This window comes from Myodes glareolus, chromosome 26 (assembly GCF_982192425.1).
Source record: "Myodes glareolus chromosome 26, mMyoGla1.1, whole genome shotgun sequence".
In the NCBI taxonomy this organism is placed as follows: domain Eukaryota; kingdom Metazoa; phylum Chordata; class Mammalia; order Rodentia; family Cricetidae; genus Myodes; species Myodes glareolus.
Genome location: NC_142051.1, coordinates 40,455,649 through 40,479,939, shown reverse-complemented (window position 1 = coordinate 40,479,939; position 24,291 = coordinate 40,455,649). Strand labels below are relative to the sequence as shown.

Below are 24,291 nucleotides of genomic sequence, written 5' to 3'. Positions count from 1 at the left end.
GGACTCTGCAGACAGCCAAACAGGAAGTGAGGTGTAAGGGGGTCTCACCCGAAGACCAGACTCGATGAATATGTGCATGTTGGTTCTCTTGCTCACAATGGCCTTTGGCCCACCTCGGACTGGAACTGGGGGGAGCAGAAGGCAGCTTTGGGGTGGCAGTCGTGTATCAGGCGCGGGGGCTGCTGGCTTCCTGTCAATCAATCACAGAGGAAGAGAAGAGAAAGAGCACTGGCATCTGCTCCAGGGAAGCGCTGCGGCCTTGTGCAGACAACGGAGGGCTGACCAGGGTTACCACCCCTAACAACAGAGGGCAGACTAAGGAGCGGATCTGAATGGAGAGGATACCTGGGGTGACAATTTGAAAAGAAATGCCAAGGTCTCTTTTCAGAACACAGAGCAAAATCCAAAGAATGGGCATGAGATATTTTCAGATCACTTAAGTTCTACATCTCTTTTAATCAGAACAGGAATATATTTCAAATCTAGTCTGCCATTCAGTAAATATTTAAAATAAAAGCACCATCAGAGAATTATATGAAAATAGTTGGCTACTGTCTTTTAAACCACCTCATTAAGAGAAAAACAATCTTTCAAAAACTTTTTTATTTTATTTTTTATACTCTGAGACAGGGTCTATGTAGCCTTGGCTGTCCTGGAACTCACTATGTGTGCAGCCCAGGCTGGCCTTGAATTCAGAGACTCCCCTGCCTCTGCTTCCCGAGTGCTGTGTTAAAGACATGCACCACTACACATGACAAAAACAGTCTATGTTGAAATCACCACTTGGAAGGCTCTCAGCCCAAACAGCACAGAGCTAACAATTTTGCTATCTAAGCTAGGCTGCATCAAATTTTCAAATCTTCTGCCTCTGCCTCCTGCGCACTGGGATTGCAGGCACGCACTGATGTGCTCAGTTAAACTTTGTTTCACACTACAGCAGATTAAATAATGCACTTCAGAGACGGTGACTGAGGGGCTCCCGTAACTTACTTTTCCTTTTCCGTTAGCAGCGGCAGGTTTTCACTGACCAGGCCGTAGCTGAGCAGGAGAAGAGACTCTGCTGTCATGTCTGGATTCACAATTAATCCTGCTATAATCCGGCGTAAGGTTTCGTGAACTTTCCGGGCAAGTTTTAAACTCGTGGTGTTTTGCAGGATCTAAATTAGCAAACAGAACAGCGTGCTGATGGACAGAGCTGTGTTCTCACTGGCTGCAATGGCTCTTCCACGTACTGGCTTCCCAGTGTGCTCTTTCTCTAACTGAAGACTGTACAGCACGACATCTTCAGATAGATACCACATATAAAACAGACGTTAGTCACAACCTGTGAACTGAAGTCTCCAAAAGAAAACAGTCTACAAGGAACAACTAACTCCCCAGTGGCTGTGGAGAGCCGAAATGTTGCAGGCCCGGAAAGAAACATCTCAGGCTGTCTCTAGCCCACAGACAGCCATTTACCGTGCACCCCCGTGTTTGACCTCACATCCTTGTGGTTATTGTAACAATCCCTTAGGGGAACGTAGGGGATTCCCAAGCCATAACACAGGGGGTCACTACAGGGCTCTCCGCTTTATTGTAACTGACCTACCCCATGTTTCCATGGCGTCTTTCTTTCATTCATCCATCCATCTATGTATGTTTTCTTGAAACAGAGTTTCTCTGTATAGCTCTGGCAGTCCCGGAACTCACTTGAACTCGAGACCCACCTGTGCCTTCCTCCCGAGTGCTGGCATTAAAGGAGTGCACCACCACTATCTGACCTACAAGCTATTTTTAAAAAGTCTTGATTACTTTGTTTCTTCTGTGACTATAACTTCATAAATCTGTTGCCATGCTGGAACATGGTATGAGGTGATGTGAATTCATGGTCACTCATTTCTGGCTTCAGAATAATAAAGAACATCAAATCCCATAATCCTTTCAGGGGAGAGCTGTGCTTTTTTTGGCAGCCTCTGCTCTAGAGACAGTCACTGTGACTGGTTATCTGTGCTCATGGATTCCTTCCATTCCCGTGACCCCCCTTCCTGCTGGTGAGGCTCAGGGCACAGTGCTGTAGGTATCTGCGAAGTACACTAGTGGGGGTGCATGGCAGGCGTGTGCACGTGCACCCACACACACCCCAATCAATAAAATGCACATTTTAAATAATAAACCCACCACACACACCCCAATCAATAAAAATGTTATTTAAAAGGAACCATGTGAACTATGGACTGGGATGGCCAGGTTTTAGGAACAACTCGGAGAGGCTTGATGGGAACTTGGGATCGTCATCACCTCAGGAAAACACTCAAGCCTTTCACTGCATGAGTTCCTTTCCATCTGAAAATACAGCCAGCACCCTTAGGTCAGCACCAGACAAAACTACGTGCACTCTGGTGACAGGCCACCTACCACCACGGCACCTGGAGATACGATAACCCACTACATGGCTGTTGGCTCCAGCTCACTACAGAAAGCTGTAAGAAAGACACAGTAACATCACGGCTGCTATCACTTGCACGGGCACAGCAAACAGTAAGAAAGAGGGCAAATTAGAGTCCCCGTTCTCTCAGGGGCAAAAAGATACAGCGGAAAGCAGAGTGGTTTGGAACCAAATCCTGAGTCTCTGTAACCACATTCCTTCCTACCCCTCCAGTCTGAATTTTCTACCTGTAACAGTGTTTAGAACATTTCTATTTCGTTTTAGTTATGTGTATGAGTGTTTGGCCTGCATGCATACTTGTGCGCTCCCGGTGACCTTAGAGGCCAGAAGAAAAGTGTCAGATTTCTTAAATTGTAGTTATAGATGGCTGTCCTGTGGGAGCTGGGAATTGAACCTATGTCTTCTGGAAGAGCAGACAGTGTTCATAAACATGAATCATCTTCCCAGACCCCATGTTTAGAACATTTAACGGCAGCATTCTTATGCTTGGCGATATGGGAGTTGTTTTAAGTCCAAAGACACAGAGGTAAAATTCGCTCATTCTCCAACTCTTACTGCCTTTCCTCTGACATCTTCTCCCTATCAAGGACGCTGATTTGCTGACCACAGCACCTCAGTCAAGCTGAAACTCATGGGACTTGTCTGTTAAGCGCAAAGGCAACCCTGGGGGGGATCATGGACAGTGTTTGCTCTGAAAGGTTCTTTCGGAGCTCAAACAGAATGTTCAGTATTCCTGGATCTTGCTCCTTACCTCTTTTAATGGAAGAATAAGTTTTGTGACCTGATCTTTTCCGACAAACTTGCCTAGGATTTCGTAAGAATCGTAACTCTTGCTCCTCCGTGCCTCCATGACTTTGGACAGAATCTGCTTTACCTCCTTCTCTTCCGCTAGGGCGCCGAACAATTCGTGGTTAAAAATCTTTGGAAAGAAGGAAGGAAGGACAAGTGGCAGAGATGAGCACTCAGCAAAGCAGGCCCACACAAGAAGTCTGGGCAGGTGCGCCTCCGCAGGACCCAATCAGAGCTAGATTGGCCTGAAACGCGAGGGGAGCAGCTTTTGCTACAGCACACGCATTTTTAATTAGAAAACCAGTTCAGAAACACAAGAACTAGAGCAACATGCTGAGGTCCATAAAGCCTCATATTTGCAACTTAATCATTGGAAAAAAATAAAAATTTTGAAATTGAGACTCAAAAATTAGAGCCTACGTTCTAAAATTAGTGAACAAAAGGTTGTGTCAAGTTTATTATATTGCTAATCCTACCTCCCAAATCATTTAAATCATTTAACTTTAAAAGTTAAGTATTACCTTTTTAATATTATAAAGCTCTGATTGAATGTACTTTCAGCTTTTTCAACAAATCCATGATATATCTCTGATTACTCCTTTAACCTGGATTACTGGAGATAACTGGACATTTTTATTTCAAATGTTGTTGACATGAAATGCCAACATTTTGAAAAAGGTTAAATCAACTTATACACTAGCAACAACAGAATGCCCATCGCATGAAGGCGTAGCTTTTCTAACTTCCATTAATCTAAAACACACAGACAGTAAATTCTGTGTGTGCATGTTCATTGAGGTTTAAACCTGGGGGGGGGGGGCTTCTACATACTAAGCATCCACCACTGAGTGAAACCTTGCATTCTATTTCCATTCTAATAGTCTATTTTTATTTCTTACTTGTGAACTGCTAAAATGACCACTACCCACTTAGGGAAAGCAGAATTGCACCCTGCGAATCTTACCGCAGTCATTATTGGCAGACAAGGGTCTAAGTCCCCAACTTGCAGCTTGCTGGTGAGGCCTTGCAGCAATGTGTAAACAGTGAAAGTGAGCACGTGGACCTAAGACGAGAGACACAGTCAGAATGGAAATGGCTAACAGAGCCGCACGTGAGGGTGCTGGCCATAACTCAAGGGTCCTGGTGTTAGATACTGCTCAGAGCAGTTGAGACATGCTACCACAGGTCATCACTTAAGGCCCTCTGACAGAAGGACGGCTTTGTACAAAGTGCAGTGTGTCCAGAAATAAACGGTGTGCTTAGTGCCGCAGTGACTGGTGAAGGAAAGGCACTCAGATGCACACGAACAAACTGCTGAGAAACAGATCAGTCTTTAAAGCAGCCGAAAAAGAGCGTGTTACTTGGAAGGTAGCAAATAGAACAGCTCAGCACAAAGAGGGGTACAATGCTTGTAAAACGGTAGAATTCCATATTCAGGAGGGATTCCCTTTTTAGGAATGAAGGCGAGATAAAGGCTTCCCAGAAGAAAGGAAACGAGAACCCACTGCCTCCAGTTCCACACTCCACATGATTGCTAAAGGGAGTCCTCCGGGTTGAAGGAGCATTAGCAGACACGCCCAAAGAACAGAGAAGCAATGCTGGCCACCTAGGGTGGGACTACTTTCCGCCTCTGACGTTTTTTCAATGTATTTGACTATTGAAAACAAAGTTACCTTACTGTGTGAAGTTCCCAATCCTCAAAGACAGAAGCAACAATAATACAGGAGTAGGAGAAGACCTACGTGGTGGTGGTTTCACCTGCTCCTCATACACCGTTAAAACACATATGCTGATCTCTACCTATATGTATGAATGCTAGCAGAAAAAGCCACAGAAAGAAGGAATACTGAATTTAACTTAGAACAGTTTCCTTACACCAAACTCAGCTGTGACTAGAAACATGAATGATGGTGATGGTGTCTGCTTGCTCAATCAGCTTTCTTTAAAAAAAAAAAAATTATTTATTATGTATACACTGTTCTATCTGCATGTGTCCCTGCAGGCCAGAAGAGGGCACCAGATCTCATAACAGAGGGTTGTGAGCCAACATGTAGTTGCTGGGAACTCAGGACCTCTGGAAGAAGTCAGTGTTCTTACTCTCTGAGCCATCCCTCCAGTCCCTCGCTCAATCAGCTTTACTGAAGACAGACCTGAAGTACTGACCCATGTGCTATGAAATGCCGCACTCACCTGGTACCCACGAACAAGGGTCGTCTGTAACTCTTTGAGAACATACTGCAGGAAGTGCACACCCAGATCTTCGATTATTTTGGTGAGAGTACTGCGTGCAATGTCCCTGACTTCCTGGGCTCTGTTCTTGAGGAGGACGCACACTTTCAGCAAAACACTAGAAAACGCAAAGGCGAAACATAACCAAGAGACAGAAACATAAAAACACACCCGTCTGTTTGTCTCTTACTGATTCACAAGCCGAATGCTCAGTTAGGACCTGAGCTACAGCAAACCATGGCAGTGTTTCTCTTTCTGACAAAAGGAATTAGAAGCCAGGGGAAAAGGAGTAAATTCTGAGTCTCTCTGAACTTTCATCTGTCATATGACATACCTGGGCAGATTTGCCTCCATGACCTCCTGAGGGAGGGACCGCATCAGCTTAACCATGGCAAAGGCCAGGGGGACCCGGACCACTTCCTCCTCATTCACGACCTTTGACTTGACCAGCTTGTGCTCTTCCTCCCTTTTGGTCTGTAAGAATTAGAATTTGGGGGAAATTCAAACACTAAGGACCACGAAGGCCTGCCAGCACTCTACCCTGCATCTGACTGTCTCCTTTGACCCAACTTGATCCTGGCTGTAGCAGGAGATGCTGGAGCAGGAGATGCTGTAGCAGGAGATGCTGGAGCAGTCCTTACCGCAGATGCCAGGCACTTGTGCAGCCTGGGGAGGATGTCCCCAGTTATGGCTCCTTGGATGGTTTTAATTGTTCTTTCTAACTCTTCCTTATTCCGAGGAAGGAAAGAAACAGACTTCAAGATGCACTCTTGTTCCGTAGCTGTTGTCCCACCAGAATCAGCTGCCTTGGGGGCTTCCAGTGGCTCCTTGCTGTCCAACAAACTCTTACAGGCTTGTTCCTTCTCTTCCTCATCCTTACAGGCTTGCTCCTTCTCTTCCTCATCCATAGGCTCCAATTCCGTGGCTTCATGTTCCAGTAACTCAGCCATCTCAACTGTGTCTGTAACAAAAGTCACCTTTAACTAAATAAAGAAATGTCACAATCGGGTATGGGGTTCATACCCGTCTACAATTTTAACCAGAACCTTAGCACTCAAGGTCGAGAAAGGACGATTAAAAAGTTTGAGACCAGGGGAGCTACTAGCCAGACCCTGTCTCAAGATAAAGAGGCAGTGGAGATGAAAAGAGGAAGAGGAGGTGACCATGATGCCGACAATGAAGACAAAGCCGTGCAGCTCTGATAAGCGGCCCTTTCTATGAATAACTGTCACCCACTAGTTAATACTGATTTCCAATACAGGCAGGTAGGAGAATAGCGGAGGAAGCAGCAGGGAGTGAGAGGCTGTGGGTTTCACTTTCTCACAGTCGAGAGTCTGATGAGGAACAGAGACAAGGAAACAGGCAATTATAAAAGCATGTGGCCTGGCCAGGACGGGTCATTTGAGAACAGTCAGGCAGGGTGGGGTGGGGAGCATGCTGGGATTAGGATTCTTAGCCAACAGAAGGTTTCCTAAGCAGCGGGCTAGAGTTCCTACAGCAGAAACCCCCATTTACAAGACCGGCCCAGCTGCTGCTCTCATGTAGAAACTTTCCTTCTGGGATTTAGCTTACTTTTACTTTTGTAGAGTTAGGTAGAACCGGGGCCTAGCACTTGCTTGTGCAGCTACGGCACACTGAAGACAATGAGACAGTGAAGTACTGGGAGGCAGCCGGTCATAACCCTGTTAACACACCATCTCTGTGAATCACTTCTCTCCCTGTGCGTGGTCAACTCCTCACCAGGGAAAGGGAAAAGGCACTCCTCTGAGAATTAAATGAAGTAAATTCTGTAACTATCTAAACTTGCTTGTTATCCCACCAACTATTAAAAAAGGTGGTCATGATGTCCCTGTGTCCTTTGCCAGCTGTGATACGTGGTTGTCTTACGTGGCTGAAGCTCAGTTTCTCCTGTGAAAATCCAGGTAACTGATGGGGTTCTTGACAGGTGCCTGCCAGGATGACAAGGATACTGCCCTCTGCTCAAAAAACTGCCTTCATTAGCATCTCATTGTTGCTCAGCATTTTTTGTTTCTGTTTGTTTGTTTTTGTAGACCAGGCTGGCCTCGAACTCTCAGAGATCTGCCTGCTTCTGCTTCCCGAGTGCTGGGTCTACAGATTGTGCCACCACACCTGGCTTGTTAAACTAACATATGGAAATAGGAACCAGGAAATGAAGAACTCTGAGCTCAGCATCATAAAGAACTGTAAGTCAAAGATGCTCGTCATCCTCAACCTTGGTCCAGTGCTGATTCAGGCTACTCTGGGAAGATGGCTGACTAAGAGGTCAAGGGTCTGGCTGTGTCTCAATGTGACGGCATGCTTTGATGCTGTTGCAATCTAACGACAGAGCAGGTTGCTGCGGAGGAAAGAGAAGGAGGAAGAGCCGTCCTGAGGCAGAGAAGGAAAGTTCTGTCTGGGCCCAGGATCTCACTGCGGTACTCACAGACAGATCCCCACACATTAGGGAGTCAGACCTCTAGGGAAGTAAACAATGACCCAGAAGTTTACATTGTATAACTTAGATGTGCCTCCTGCTCAGGCTGCTAAGATGTCATGAGAAGCCATTCATTTAGTTCCGCTTCTCTCTGACTCAGTAACTGCTCCTTACTACAAAGAGAAGAAAAAGCAGTGCATTTTGCCAACAAGTTACCCATGAATAGAGTAGGAATCTAATTTAACAAAGCTTCAAACGTACTCTCCTCACTTTCTTCACTTGTAACATTTCCCATTTGCTCTTCAAAAGATTTGTAGTCAAAATGGAAGGCTTCCAACACTATCACCAGCAAACTGTCAAGAAAGACAGAGAGACCCTCTGATTAGCAACATCATCTATGAAGGGAGAGGGGACGCGAACGTGACACTCAGTAACCACATCCAGACAGCGAGTCTTCGCGGCCATCTCACAAAGACCTATCCAGGAAGCAAAGCCCAGGTTCCGTGTCAGAGACAAACACAACTGACTGTACCTGACGCCCAGCTTCTGGTTGACCTGGCCTGACTGCAGGACGTGGATGAAGTGTTTCAGGTAATACACGTACGCTGGCCACGACAGGTGTCTGCAGACGGCGCCAATGACCTCCGTGGCGGCGATGGCTATGTTCTCATGCTGTAACACAAGCCGAGAGCACCAATGCACGAGTGATCGCTAATAAAGCACAAGGTTATCTGGTGAACTCCACAGGGCGCCACCGGGAACTACAGAAGGAAAGAGACTACCTGTTCTTCCACTGGCCAGTTCACCAGTCGCTGTCACAGAATACCGATTTGGACACTGGGTGTTTGACAAATAAATCAGACTTAGCCCTTTCCTACCCCAGTCACTGCAAAGAATGGCATCAATGTCTTTAAATTCTTTAATATTCATTAATATTAATATACTCTGAATTCTTTGCAAAAAAAAAAGAAAAAAAAAAGCTGTGACCAAGGTCCAAACCTACACACTATTGCTCTTAAACTAGAAAAGTGGTCAGAAATAAACCCAGTTGTCACACTCTGGATGTAAGATGCAGCAAGACCACAGTGCTCCCCAAGAGGAAGGATAGGGAGTGAGTGCTTCCATGACCTGAATTTCCCGTACACAGAGACCTGTGGGGTTCCCATATAGAATAATTCCAGAAGAGTCTGCTGGTCTCTGAGTTAGAGACAGGCTGCGCATGGCAGCTGCAGTCTCCAGGGAGCAGTAGTCCACGGTACAGCGAGAGGGCCGCTTGAAGGAAGGTTCTTTGATTTGAACGGACACTAATCAGTGTACACAAGTAAGGAGAGACAGTCGTCAGGGCCCAGCTAAGGATGGTCCTTCGCCCTCTCTCTAGCGCCGAGTGAAAAAGAAGGCAGGAACATGCGAATGGGCATGGCGGAGTGAGGAACACCAGCAATTATACATGCAAGCAATTAGAAAAGAACTCTCCCCTATTGACCTTTCAGAAGACAATGGCAGTTTACAAAGCAGTAAGAATATTTTCTGGGTGTTTACAGCTAAAACAGGGGTTAAAAGCAAGTGACAAAATACTTTTGTGATCAATAAGGCAACAGAGGAAAAAAAATCACAAATATCAGGATCAACCACAAGAAGGAAAATGAAAGATAAGTAACAAGATTGTAGATCTCAACCCAACCTTATGAACAAACATGTGAAGTGCAAACTGTCTAAAGCTAGTTCTCGGGAGTGGACAGACAGACTGGACATACAACGGGGCCCTGAGAAACAGCCTGGAAGTCACAAGGACGTTTGAAGGTGAAGGTTCTAAGAGACACTGTGCCAACACCAAAGAAACCTAGGCAGATCCTCTCCAGCTGGGTCCGCTCACATGTCAGTGCCTTTAGACGCTTGGGTTGGTTGTTCTTGCAAGCTTTAATTAAAACTGGGATTTAAAGAACCTTTTAAGGCTAGGTATGGTGGTCCATGACCATAGTCCTGTTACTAGCGAGGGAGAGTTGTATATTCAAGGCCAGACTGGGTTAGAGGGAACCACCCAACCCTCAAGAATACGGAGAGAAGGATGGAAGGAGCCACAGTCCCAGCACATGTGAGACTGAAGTAGTTCCATCTCTATGCGTTCGAGGCAGCCTGTTGTGGAACATTAGTTGACGATGTGTCACATGTGTTTCTGCTGTGGAACATTTGTTTAATGATGCAAACATGTGTTGCGTTCTTTCATGCTGCATTTGTTTAACTCTGTGAAGCTGTGTTACTGTGCCTGTCTACAACACCTGACGGTCCTAATAAAGAGATGCACGGCCAATAGCGAGGCAGGAGCAGGGATAGGAGAGGCTGGCAGGCAGAGAGAATAAATTGAGGAGTGAGAAAAGAAGGGTCCAGCCACCCAGCCACACAATCAGTCATGAAGGAAGAGTGAAAGTAAGGCACACAGAAGTAAGAAAAGGAAAAAATCCAGAGGCAAAAGGTAGATGGGATAATTTAAGTTAGGAAAAGCTGTCAAGAAATAAGCCAAGCTAAGGTTGGACATTCATAAATAAGACTCTATGTGTGATTTACTTGGGAGCTGAAGGGTGAGCCCCACAAACAGTAAAGAACAACAATAAAAACAAAAAAACAAAAACAACAACAGAAAACCAACCAACACCACCAGCCTCTCCTACACAATGAATTCAAGGACAGCTTGGGTACAGAGTGAGACTTGGTCTACAAACCAACCAACAACAAAAAACCCAATGAACCAACAAACAGAAGCACATCCGTAAGGCCAGCAACTGGGAAGCGGAGACCAGGTAATTGACAGTTCAAGATCAACGTGAGTCATATAGTGACATTCTTTCTCAAAACAAAACAAAAGCCAGAAATCATTTTAGACCTCTAGAAATTTCTAGGAAGGGGGTTTCATTTTTAGTGTGGCGGGTTGCCCGTGCGCACAAATAACAGGAATAAGAACATATTTATCATCTACACAGCACTGACCCTGTGCCAGCAGAGGCTCTAAAGAATCTCAACCACTTCCCTGTCAATCTAGTTCTGACAATACAGTGATGTGGTTACCAATGTTACACCCCCGAGACCTAAATGCTCACCTTGAGCATTTTCTCATCAAATATTGGAGTCATGGCGTACGGCATGATGTAATTCTGAAGCGACTTGGAAGACAGCACGACCTGCCCGTCCAGCAGTTGTTTGGCCAGTTTCTTCAAGGCTCTTGCTCGTCTGTGGATCTAGAGATTAGATGACATGGCAATGGTTACTGCACACTCCTAAAACCACCTGTGCCTCAGCTTCAGTGCTTTCTCCATGGAAAGTTTAAAGGCAGGAAACTCTGGTCATGAACTAGGTAAGCAAATACCTGGGTGTTGATTTGTTTACAGAAATGTAATCCACATCACTTAAAATGGACCCGGACACTTAGGAAAACTGGAGAAAGTTGACACTGTTGTGATTTGTGTTTGATGATGGCCGCAGGAGATGACCATCTCATATGCACATTTGGGCGATGGCCATGCAGACCAGGGAAGGAACCTGGACACCCCGGGACACCTTCCCCAGTAGGCAGAGCTGTCTGAGGTGTACTCTGAAGGCAGGAGAAACAGTCGCGCCTACCTGAATGTGCTTCATGTTCTCGAAGAAGTCCATTTCCGGGTCGTGGCGATGAGTGAGCTGCACCAGGTCCTTGAATTCCAGTTGATCGGGGAAAGTTTGAATCAAACAGGAGAGGATCGCGGTGTAATCATGCTGAACACTCTGCAAACACCAAGGGGAGGCAAAGTATTTTAAACGTATCTGTTTGCTAGTAGATGAGATAAGGTAGAAGAAAAAGTTATTCATATTTTAAGTAAATCATTTCCTTCAACGTAAGAAAAATCTGTAAAATCAAATCCAAGCCTCACCATTCCCACCCACCTCCTCCTCAACAGGCTTGGCAACTGTTAATTATTTATACTAAACCCGACTGCCCTCCAACAGCAGAAGAGGGAAAACACCCGCAGACAGTACTAATTAACAGATAAAGCTTCGTCACCTCTGTCTGGCTCTTCAACCCTTTCCTCAGTCTCTCCAGGAGTGTCCGGTGAATGATCTCCTTGTACTCTTTCTCTGTGACGTTCAAAGCAGCTAACCTCTGGATGACGCTTGTCAGGCACAGGCTGGCCTTGTCACTTAGAGACATGTCTCCTACCTGAAAACGAGAACTAGAACTGTTATCTAGTAATACAACACAGAATAATATTCCCCAAGAAAGCAAAACCCTAGAAAACCTACCTGAAAAACCCTACTAAGAAATGCCTGCGCCTGGGTAGTACTGGTGCACAAGCCTTTATCCCAGCACTTGGGAGGCAGAGGCAGGCCAGCCTGGGAAACAGAGCATGTTCCAGGATAGCCAGGGCTACACAGAGAAACCCTGTCTCAAACTCACCCCCTCAGAAAAATAAAAAGAACTTAGTTCAGAGAAGGTTTTCCCAACTCAGCTAGCAGGCAGTTTCAGACTTCTTATATTGAAATTGACATGCTATCTGAAGAAATAAGACCTAAATAGAAACTCCCTTGCTCACATCCCAGATGAACTTCCGAGCATCACAGAGTGTAAATGCCCCAGAGTTACTTGATGCCCTGCAGCTTAGCAACGGTCATGGCTTCATTTTCCCATTTTAGATTTAATTCCATTGAGTAATACGGCACTTAATATAAACACCCTTTACTTCTTGTATCTCTTCAATAAAAGCAGACAAACCTTTAAGTAACAGTTAACCTAAAAATAAACATATTAAAATGCCATAAAATTCCCCCTTTTAAAGTTCACACTTAACAGTTTTAAATTGTGTGAGCACGTGTGCATGTGTGTGTACATGTGGGTGCATAAGTGCGTGTGTGTGTGAACAGGCACATGCCACAGTGCCACTGTGGAGGAGAGAACCAGCGTTAGGAGTCAGTTCCTGTCTTCCATCCTAGTCACCAGGCAGGGTTTTACTGCTGTGAGTACTCCAGGCTAGCCAGCTTTCAAGCTTTGGGGATTTTCCAGTCGTCCCGCCCCCACCCCCCGCCTTCCATCTGGTTTTCACATGTGTTCCGGGGACTGAACTCAGGTCATCAATCTTGACTGGCAAATGCCTTTACCTGTCGAGCCTCCGTGCTGGCCCTCAATGGGTTTTAGAATACGATGAAGGCTGTGCAACCATGGCTGACGTCTCCTTTCCAAAGGGTTTCATCACTGCCATGCCCTCCCTACAGCTCTAGGTAAACACTCGCTTGTCTTTAAGACAGGGCCAGCTGTGGTGTGCATGGTGGTAGGGTGTGCTGGAGGTGGAGGCAGGAAGATCGTGAGTCTGAGGTCTGCCTGGTCTACACAGAGTTCCCATTCAGATAGGACTCCACAGTGAGACCCTGTCTGTAAACACACACACACCAAACCAAAACACAAACCAACGAAAGACAGGGTCCTGCTCTGTAGACCAGGCTGGCATCAAACCTATGACCCTTCTGTCCTGCCTCCGCAGCAGGGAGACTGTGGAAGGGTGCTGGCATGCTCAGGTGCTGTAGAACTTGATATTTTCACAAGTGCTTCCGTGTGTTTACCAACATTTTAGTCTTTCAAGTCATGAGAGTAGCAGAAAGTGTTTCCCAAAACAAAAATCTGCCCTAAAAACTGGCTGTCCTCTTTCTAAAATAAATTTAGGAATTAGGTCACTGTATTTAGTGGCATACTATCCAAACAGTCTAAGCGTGAGCCATGAACACGCACCTCCATGTTATAGAAACAGTTATGCATGACAGGGACGAGGTAGTCGGCATCCACCGTCTGCATTTCCTTTATGGTTGAGGTGATGGTCTGGAACGCTGAGAACCGCACGTCAAAGTTGATGTCATCGAGATGCCTTTTATCAAAGGCATTAAGCTACAAGACATAACGGGAAAATCATATAGAGGGACAGATACTAGGGTTAATAAACCAAAATGATAATACTTTTGAAGTCAAAAAGAAATCAGATTTCTCTCTTACCTTTACAATGTCTGTAACATATTTCAGTCCACTTTCAAAATCAGACAGACTCTGAAAAGAAAGGGCAATGTGTTTATTTTTGGAGTTGACGAGGGAGTTGCTCACTGCGTAGCCCAGGTTGGCCTTACCCTCCCAGACACCGAGACTGTAGGTCTGCGGAAGCATTCCTGGCTATGAGCATAATTATTTATGGATAAAACCACAGCCTTTCTGCTCTAACCGCCTCAGTTCCCCAGTCCCATTTGAGAGCATATCCATCATACTGGATCAAAGGCGGCTTGCTCCAGTGCTTCATGGGACAGAAAGAAAGGGCCCTTTGGGATCACAAACGCCCATTCCATACCTGGAAAACAGTGCACAGCAACTGTCTTGACAGCTTGTTCTGAATAACTGAGAAGAGTTTGGCCAGAGGTTTGAGAAAGCTGGTGGGGTTCAGACAATGCTGTAACAAGTTCTGCACTGTCACCAGAATGTCAAGCTCTGTATCCTGAGAATCAGGAGAAACTGCATTTCAGTATTTCGTAGAACGTTACTCACACACACACACTCAAAGGTACTAGTGTTATTATTTTAAGATCTGATTTTGATACTTGGAACAATCCTGCCTCCTCCGTGCTGGGATTAGAGGTGTGCACCATCATTCCTGCCTCTGCCTCCTACATGCTGGTATTAGAAGCTGTGTACCACCATACCCAGTTTAGTTTATATTTTATGACAGTGATAGAAACAGTTACAAGAACTGGAAAAAATTATTTCATGGCATTTAAAAAATAGCATTTTAACACAAAATCTAGTTATGGTTTCTTCCTTCAATTCTAATGAGAATGGACGGGAGTTTGCAGCACTGTCTCTCCAGGTCATGAATCACAGCAGAACCAGTAGCATAAGCCCACTGAAGAAAATGCACGCTTCTGGCTGTCTACAGATTTATGGGCTTCTATCTGAACGACCACCTGCTCACTCACACCCAATAAATGAGTCGCTAGAAGAACTCCTGAGTGGAGTACCTCGGGTTTAGAATCTGATCAGAAACTCTTGGTTGAATATTAAGAGAAAGATTTTTCATTCAGTTTTGCTAATATGATCTGTATTCATGACTCCACAATGTACAGTGAGCTTAGGTTTTATTTGTTGCTCAGGAGGGAGAGATCCTGGAATGGAGAGACCCTTACTGCAGTGTCCGGTGACACCTTCTCTCCCATCTACTCTAGCCCAGTCCCCCCGTATTTCAAATGCTGGACTTCTAAACAGCCTTAAATTTTCTGAATCAAATGTATCACAGGGTATAAGTCACAAGATCGCCTATAAGCAAAGACACCTATTGGAATGGCACCCTCGGAAGACACAGTAACCGAAGACTGTACCTGCGCAACACTGCCATGGAGGAGGAAGGGAAGGAGAAGAGTGATGAGGAGAGAGCTCTGCTCTCTGTCTTTCATAAACTTGCTGATCCTAAAGAAGACAGTGAACAGGTGAGGAAGGTGTGGGGAAGGAGGATCTGAGCGCCAGGCCGCAGACCCCCATCAGTTGTGCAGTGGACACTCTCTCCCGGCTCCACCATTTCCACCATATCTGGCTGTCTAGGGGGTTCCTGATGTCAGGGCTGTCATCAGGCAATTCATGCATCCTTAGTTTGCAAGGAAATCACCCACTAAAGGTTTTACACACAATTTTCCAATGTAATTCCATCAGCAGCACTATGACAGAGGAATTGTTCAGCCCCATGTTGTGGAGAGAGAAAGTGAGACCCAGCGGAGCGGCCGTAGTGTGTTGGGAAGCATCAGCGGGTCTATGACTCTGGCCTTTCTGGAGCGTAAGGGTTCACCATCTTTCCACTATCGTACCCATAAGCTGGGACAAAACTTAGCGATCACTTATAGAAACTTAAAAACGTAAATAAAACATTCTAGCTTCTAAAAGATCCCAGTTTATCACTTTATGTTGCTGAAAGTAATATTAAAGGTTATCAATGTTTCATAATGCTTACATCAAAATTTAAGATAAATCTTTTTTTTACTAACTTTGCCTTTATAGAAAGCGATTATATACTATTAGCTTTATTGCCAAAGACATTTAAAAAAAATAACAGGCTTGAGTCTTCAGTTTGTTCTTTCTAGTATTTTTTAGTGATCTAACAAAACCTGAGACTTTGATTAAGCAGATACACAAAGGAGGAACCAGCAAATCTTTAGTCTGACTCGGCTCTGGAAGACTCAGCAAGTGCCCTGCTGCCCTCTTCACTCCCAGCCCCGCTCCTGCTCTTAATTTGATGGTTAGTGCTAGAGAGTAAACCCAGGATCTTGCAGGTGACATTTCAGAAGACTCCTTTTCCCTAGTTTGTTCAAAATTGTTAACTGACAAACAAGATAAAGGTTTTTAAAACGAACGCTAATCTTCACCGTTAACGACAAACAGTCACTCACTTGGACAGAATGCCGAGCTCTTTACTGACTTGTGCCCTGTTCTTTTTCTTCTTCACCTTCTCTGCGCTGATGGTGGTTTTGCTGAGGTACTGCAGAATTGCAGGCACGTGGGGCAGAATCAGTCTCCCTCCCACAGTGAGAGGCTCTGAAACGGGGATTGTTTAAATTAACCTTCCGTCAGCATTATATGGTATCCCCTTGATGACAGACAAAGTATTCAACTATTAATGAGCATTTAAATTTCAATTCTAATCATTAAAATAACCTTCTCTTCCTTAAAAGAGAGACACCAGTAGCTAAATCAGAAATGTATTTATTTAATCAGTTATTCATTCATATATTTATATTTAGTTTTTTGAGGCAGGATTTCTCTGTGTACTCCTGGCTCTTCAGACCAGGCTGGCCTTAAACTCACAGAGCTCCTCCCTGCCTCTGCCTCCCAGTGATGGGATTAAAGGCATGTGCCACCACCGCCTGGCTTTTAAATTACAAATTCATAAAAGACCTTAGGGCCCATTAATCCAGGAACTGTTGGGGTACCGCGACAGGAAGAATCTGGGTGCAACAGCGGAACGCTTCCTGGAGGACCGCCTAAGAACTTCCTAGGCAGCAGCCATCCACGTTCCCACCCGTGCAATCAATGTCAGATTACACACGTCTCTGAAACAAGGCATTTCCCAGACCACTTGACGTCTATGAATCACCCGCTCTGTGCAGCGCACACACCTGTGTCGTCAGCCACCTCGGCATACACACAGCCAGTCACCGGCAAGCTTGGCACTGTCTCTGTGGGCTCGAAATCTGGAAGGTTGAGAAGGTCATCGACTATGTCCATCACGATGCTGGCTGTGGCATTGGACAGATTCTTTGCTGAGAGGACGGCAAAGACGTTGGTCAGGACATCGCATTCTGGGTGTCCAGGTCTCTGTTTAGCCAGAAGAGGGAAGTATCTTCAAGGAGAAAGACACTGTGATAAGCATCACTTCTCAGGATGTTTATGTCTAAAACATTCCATAAGAGTTTCTAAGTGATTTTAACGTGTAAATGAAGAGGAAGTACTTTAAAATCCAGAACTCAATGGCTAATTCTAAGCACGCTATAAACATTTATATATATTTATTTAGACTTCATGACATCTCTGTGAGGTGCCATCATTTCACATCACAGATGAAGGGCAGACCTGCTAAAGCCACTGAGCCATCAAACAAAGATTAAGGACAGTGGATACAGCTCACCTCTACCTGTTCAGTGCGAAGCAAACTGCTACACTTCTCTATAGTTGGGAAAATCAACTTTAACATCTGATGCTATGAAAGGGGCAGTTTTACTTTACATTTTTATCACACTGACTTATTTTTGTGTGTACGCTTGAGTGTGAGGGTTTACTATTGAGCAGGACATGTGGGGGCCAGAGGGCACCCTGTCCGAATCAGTTCTCTCCTTCCTCCATCCACGTGGCCCTAAGGGATCAAACTCAGGCCGTGTGCCTTTATCCGACGAACCACAGCGCTGGAACCGGTCGACGCTAGTTCTAGTTATTTGCTTGTGGAAAGAGTAGCATTCTTACGAAGTAGTTCGTGACACATTTATTCACTAATTCTTTCACAGACAACTATATGTGTGTCTGTGTTCACTGGGATTCTACAGTCATGAAAGCAAACAGCTGGAGTACCAGCCCAGGATGGCGTTCTGGTGAGCAAACTTTAGTCCCTTGAAAGAGCACCAAGGGCTTGAAACTGCTGAGCTATCTCTACAGCCCATTATCTGCTTTCTCAGAAAAGGAGGAGGAAGACATTTCAGGATTCATGAAGTGATGTCCAATGTGGATGTGCCTTGAATCAGGGACCAAATAAAGTCAGAAGGAGCTGCACTGTAGCTGTGGTCTGTCTGTACACATCACTATGAAAACTTCCTCAAATACGACTACAGAGCACTGCTGACAGACACTCAGAGGTGAGCTACAATGTCAGGTTGTCATCAAATGTGGAAACAGCGAAGTGAGGCCTTTCCTTACAACAAACGGGCTCCCTACTGGTAGAATGAACAGAAAAAGAAAATGATGCTTCTGGGTTTTAGGGGAAGCCTGTTTAATAACAAGAAAATATTCATGCCATAACGGTAAACAATGAAATATAAAACGAAAAACTGGCTATACAACATAGCTCTAATTTTGTAAAAACCAATGCCATGATTTTAGATAACAGATCAATATCAAAGCTTAACCTGACGTAAGAGCTGTGTGTTTGTCTGGACAGGAGTTTTCATTCTCCTTTTCAAGAGAGAACTGGGGAGAAGACGCGCCAGACTATCAGTGAGCACACGAGCATTTGTTTCTGAGGACAGGAAAGTTATGTGACGATGCCATCCCTTATAGGATCGACATCCTACTTCCCCAGCCAGCTCAGATCAAATGACCAACACAGACATCACACATGCAGGAATGCATCCATCGACTGCCATGCCTAGGCTTCCACTTTGCATTTTATATACAACTGTCATTTGTATCAATCACATTGCAAGATGTAATTTATACCTATTTTTCCATTTTCTAAAAAGCTGAAAGAAAGGATACTGAATGTTTTTTACAAGAAAGAAAAGATATTTGAGTATATGTTCATCCTGATTTTTACCCTATACAATGTATTTATGTACTGTAATATAACCCATAAACGTAAAATTTATATTTATTTTTTTAAGTTTCTCACACATCTCTTTTAATTCATAGGCAAATATATCTATGAACATTTTTCTTGGGATACATCACGTATATTGTTTAAGCCCATTAGTTTTCTTTAATTACATATTTTGAGTTTTTTACATGTTTTTATTCAATTGCTTCTTATCTGTTTGACTGTACTTCAAAGCAACTCACTAGACAGCGGACGGCCCTGACACCAGCTCTGACTAGACTGAAGCACTGCTCTTCCTTAGAGGAAAAAAGTCTTACCTTGCATTTCTGCTCCAGATACTAATTAGCTTCAACAGAGGAGTAGGCGAATACTGACTCTCAGATCCAAGCCTGCAGATCTAAGACGGCAAATGAAGGTATATAAACCACAGGGACTTACAGGAGAAACAAGAGCAACTACTAAGCAGAGGAAGCACCACAGCGGAGGGTGAAAGACCACACAGAAAGGACAGACAAGAGGGAGAGAAGGGCAGCAACGGTGGGTGCACAGAGTATCTGGAGACTGGGACAGCTGTCTGGGGATTTATGGTCAGAAATGACTGAGTCTAAACAGCTAGAAGCTGTTTCCAAATCAAGTCCCTCCCGCCGTCTTCTTAGCTAGTTACACCAGTTCCCATAACAACTGGTCACAAGCAGAGAAACCCGAAAAGAAACGCTGATGAACACAGCACCTTCCGTGTGCTGACACGAGGCGTTGGAAGGTAGCGCACACTTAAGGCGCACACCATACTCAAGCTAACCTTCAGTGTAAACGCCACAGAATTTAAAAACCGACTTTCGATCTTTGGGTCTAACTAAGTGTTCTAACAACTTGCAGAAATAAAAGTCTTGATGTAAGAAAGCAGAGCAGACAACCTTTGTGTCTGGGGGGCGGACTATGCTGGTGAATAAAAACACTGGGAGAAGTAGAAAGTGTCAGGCAGGGTGGAGAAATCAAATCAAGGTTTACCTGAGGCCAAACTGCACCATGAAACACAGCATCAATTTCTTCCGCTCTGAACTGATAGGATTCCCAATCCAAAAAGATATCGCTGATCATCTTGATTCCCAGGCGTCTTAAGTTTTTCAGTGGGTTAATAAATCTTAGTTGTATCTGCAAGCAAATGTCTTTTTCAGACACAGACACACACACTACCCTCCCCTACCTGACTCCTTAGAGAGACACTCTTGCTCATGTGGCAGAGAAAAAAGAGGCTTGGGGATGGGGAGACGCTCAGTGTTTAGCAGCACGGGCTGCTCTTGTAGAGGACCCAGGCTCAGTTCCCAGAACCCACACGGCAGCTCCTAACCCACAGCTGTCCATCTCCAGTTCCTGGGGATCTGGTGCCCTCTTCTGGCCTTCAGGGGCACTGCATGCAATGGTGCACGGACATACAGTGAAAAAAGCAGTAACAGAAATAAACAAATATGTCTGTGTGGAGGCAGAGAGGCTGGAGAGTCACAGCAAACACTAAACAGACATGATGTTTCCTTCCCTAGGTGGTGTGAAGTCATAACAACGCAGGCCATCTGTTCAGGCTCAAACTAGACGTATTTACTGAGTTCCCATCAATGGCATTATAGCCAAAGTCTGTATTTATAGGAGGAACTGAAAATTCTGAAGAGTTTGATATGTGAGGAGTTTTATAAACCTGGGAATGGCAAATATCATGCAGAATTTCCACCGGATATTAAAGAATGAATGGGCTTATCCCAGAGAGGAGAAACAAGGGCTTCAGAGTGATGCTCTCCAAACACACTGTTAAAAGGAACTAATCAACGACATCTCAAACATGACCACCTCTCTACCTGTTCAATATGCTGTGAGTGTCAGATATTTAAATAGCAGCATTTACATAGTTCTTTACCTAAACACCATCCTGGAACCCAGGGCGGCAAAAGAAATCCTCTTATGCAGTGAACATCAAGTCCACATCCAAGACACAACGAATAAAACTAAGAGGGGGCCACTTGCCACAAAAAGCCCACGCTGCAGCCAACAGAGACGGCTCAGTCTGAAATGACTAATTTTAAATCAAGAGCCTATGACCCAGCATGCTTTATTCGCCACATAAGGCCAAGGAAACATGAGATCTCACACGCCTCTGCCTTCACTCGCCTCCCTACTTAAGCTGCAGAGGAAAAAAGGTGAACACAAGAAGGTGCCACGCTGCTGATCATTCTGATCCTGCTTCCTCTGTCGGGAGCACCTGTGCTGCCCCTGGAGTCAGGTTTGGGGGAAGATAAAAACCGCCACTGCCACTTCTGAACACCGCACTGTGATCCTCTGGACACATGACAACCAGCACGCAAACAAGACGCCCACCATTCTCCATCCCCGCTCTTCCCATGGCAGGATGGGCACATTCTGTCCATTTCTACAGCTAGAGTTCCAGCTTACTCCGTAACTGTTGACCAAGCCAGAGGAACGCCCGGAAAATGCACATTTGTAGGCTTTATGGATATCTGTACACAGCCACTACTTCAATGGACAAACACCACAAAGTCAGTTACTACCTAACAACACACTGCATGCCAGCCAACACCGCAAAGGCTATCAAATCCATAAAGAGCAGTGTGTAACTGAGCTCACACACACACCAGGACAAATCACCGTGGGGCGACTCATTATGCCTCTTAGAGGAACTCCTCGGACCTGTTTAAAAGAGCAAGAAGCTCCACATCCGAGGGCAAGCTTAACACCTCAGGAACTAATGAACCATGAAATTGCACAAATGATCCTCTGAGTTACACAATGCTGGCTTGGGAACATGGCCCATTACTGAGTAACTTCTAAGTTAATCGAAAGTCCAAAGGCCGCGTCTTTACGAAACCTCTCACACTTCTGGACTTAGCACGTGCACAGACGCTCCCTTCTGTCTGCGCTGAAGCACAGATGGAAATGTGCACCGTCTCCTTTAAGCTCACATAGGACAGAGTTTCCCATGACCTCGCTTTGGTGCCAGCCTTAGTTTTTCTAAGCCTCTTTCCTGCAAAGTAACCAAGGCAGTAACTATTTTTGTTTCTGTATTTTTGCTTGTTTGCTTTTGAGACAGGATCTTACTATGGAGACCTTGTTAGTCCTCAATCTCACACTATAGACCAGGCTGGCCTTGAAGTCAACAAGATCAACCAGCCCCTGCTTCCCGAGTGCTGGCATTAACGGTGTGTAATTCTCTTGCCTCTGCATCCCTCAGCAGATCCAACTGGTGTGGCCACCACAGCTGCCAGAAGGCAGCATCCTTATCATGCCTCTGTTCAAGGTCTGTCAGGAATTCCCCAGTAGGAAGGAAGTTTTCATACTTCCAAGCAAATACACATCGTTATCACCAACCTCACTTATGGGATGCTTCCCCTCACTGCGCTCTAGACACCCCCGCCCTGTCTCAGAACACACTGGAGCTGTGCCACCCCAGGGGGTCAGCTCTTGCTGACTCATTTCATTAACAAGGCCAATTTACATCTACCTAAAAACCAGCTGAAAATTCTGATAGCCAACTTCTATCCAACACCGCGTTCAGAAGGCAGTTCACTGGGTGTATTACCAATCTACAATTTCTTTCTCTCTTTCTTTCTTTCTTTTTTTTTTTTTACTTTTATTTCACATGCGTTGGTGATTTGCCTGCATGTGTATCTATATGAGATGCTGGAGCCCCTGGAACTGGAGTTGCAGACCGCTGTGAGCTGCCATGTGGGTGCCGGGAACTGAACCCGGGTTCTCGGGAAGAGCAGCTGGTGCTCTTAACCGCTGAGCCACCTCACAGCCCCCAGAGCCAACTTCTTAGACAAACTGGAATTTATGCCCATTTGTTAATAACAGCCAGAGTTCAAAAGACAAAATGGGAGCCTGGGTCTTTCCTTCAAACCCAATTGCTCCAAGTGGCCTCCTGTGTATCATTATAATGTATAACCTTCTTCCCTCCGTCCTCAAGCGTAACCTCACGGCCACATTCCTAGTTCAGCAGAACAGGTCTGGAATTCAATTCAGAAAAAATCAACAGCGCTTACCTTCTGCAGTTGGTCAGCTACCTAAGCAGTCTTGCTCACCACTCTGCTTATTTATCAAAAACTGCACTGGCTCCAGCATTGATTTCCCAGAGTCTGCAACTCTCTCAGCATAACAAGAGTTCTAGGAGATTTAACCTGGGAAGCCACTAGCGATTCAGACGCCGAGAAGCAAGCATCTCTGAGACTCTCACCTTCTCCCGCTGGTCAAGGATGTGCGAGACGGCTGCCGTCATACACAGCAGGATCTGCAGGATCTTTGGCAGGTACGCGCTGATCAGGTGGCTGACGTTCTTCAGAACCACCTCCAGGCTGTTTAGGATGCCATGCTGACGGCCCACAGGAAGGACCTTAGACAAATCCAAATCCTCCACTGCCCGAAGAACTGCAGAGTGGCATTCCCCTGGGGACAGAGAGGATGTGGTCTTCAGGGAAACGCTAGTCTCTTTTGGCACAGCATCCCTCCCACCCCTAAATACTGCAGCGTTCCTAGAGACGTGTTACTGTAGGTGACAATGCACTTCTCTCATAGGTTACCTCCCAATTTTTAAGAAAAGCTCAGGGAGGCCAGCAAGTTGGGTTTTACTGTTCACATTTCAGACAGGGAAAACGAGGGATAAAGAAAGATAAGGTAGTTGGAGGGCTGACTCTAAGTACAAATCTCACCCAATTTTATTATTATTTTCTTTCTTTCTTTCTTTCTTTCTTTCTTTCTTTCTTTCTTTCTTTTCTTCCTTTTTTTCTTTCTTTCTTTTTTGAGAAAGGGTCTACTTACGTAGCTCTGGCTGTCCTGGAACTCACTAAGTAGACCAGGCTGGCTTCAAACTATCAGAGATCCACCTGCCTCTGCTTCCCAAGTGCTGGAACTAAAGGTGTGTGCCACCACGCCTGACTGACCCAATTAAAAAAACGCCATTCCTGAACACTGGAGCTACTGAGCTGTGCTGACTTTGGCAGTCATGGATCTCCTAGAAGATTAAGAATACTGCGTCCTCTCTCTCACATAATTCCAGGTTAATAAATAAAAACAACTACTTTATAAACAACTGCTACAACACTGACTGCAGAGTTTGCTAAAATGACCTGAGCTGCTGCTGCTTCAGCTTTGCACAGCCACCTGGGGTCAGATGGATTCACCGAGGCACACACTCAGCTGCCCACCTGAGACTGCATCGTCCACCCACCCAGTCAAACCTCTGTTCTCATCAGAGTCATTCTCCTACACAGGGAACACTATACTACATGGAAACCTATGATCCGGATCAAGACAAACTGTACCACCAAATAAATATTTATGTTGGGATGAAGTCAATC

The 24,291-nt window shown here is 45.2% G+C and overlaps 1 protein-coding gene across 1 annotated transcript in view; it reads right to left on the bottom strand.

Annotated features, from left to right (window-relative positions):
* Positions 1 to 24,291, bottom strand: part of Utp20 (UTP20 small subunit processome component) — a 76,250-nt gene that overhangs the window by 13,335 nt on the left and 38,624 nt on the right. Inside the window, exons 27-47 of the mRNA XM_087901995.1 lie at positions 23,172 to 23,380; positions 19,943 to 20,086; positions 19,252 to 19,331; positions 17,031 to 17,254; positions 16,305 to 16,449; positions 15,246 to 15,333; positions 14,225 to 14,368; positions 13,882 to 13,932; positions 13,624 to 13,776; positions 11,908 to 12,063; positions 11,490 to 11,630; positions 10,970 to 11,107; positions 8,410 to 8,549; positions 8,139 to 8,230; positions 6,085 to 6,404; positions 5,778 to 5,917; positions 5,405 to 5,561; positions 4,179 to 4,277; positions 3,177 to 3,344; positions 991 to 1,157; positions 49 to 190 (exon numbers count right to left, since the gene is read on the bottom strand). Coding sequence (XP_087758121.1) covers positions 49 to 190; positions 991 to 1,157; positions 3,177 to 3,344; positions 4,179 to 4,277; positions 5,405 to 5,561; positions 5,778 to 5,917; positions 6,085 to 6,404; positions 8,139 to 8,230; positions 8,410 to 8,549; positions 10,970 to 11,107; positions 11,490 to 11,630; positions 11,908 to 12,063; positions 13,624 to 13,776; positions 13,882 to 13,932; positions 14,225 to 14,368; positions 15,246 to 15,333; positions 16,305 to 16,449; positions 17,031 to 17,254; positions 19,252 to 19,331; positions 19,943 to 20,086; positions 23,172 to 23,380 — 3,098 coding nt within the window. The remainder of the gene's footprint in view (positions 1 to 48; positions 191 to 990; positions 1,158 to 3,176; positions 3,345 to 4,178; positions 4,278 to 5,404; positions 5,562 to 5,777; positions 5,918 to 6,084; positions 6,405 to 8,138; positions 8,231 to 8,409; positions 8,550 to 10,969; positions 11,108 to 11,489; positions 11,631 to 11,907; positions 12,064 to 13,623; positions 13,777 to 13,881; positions 13,933 to 14,224; positions 14,369 to 15,245; positions 15,334 to 16,304; positions 16,450 to 17,030; positions 17,255 to 19,251; positions 19,332 to 19,942; positions 20,087 to 23,171; positions 23,381 to 24,291) is intronic.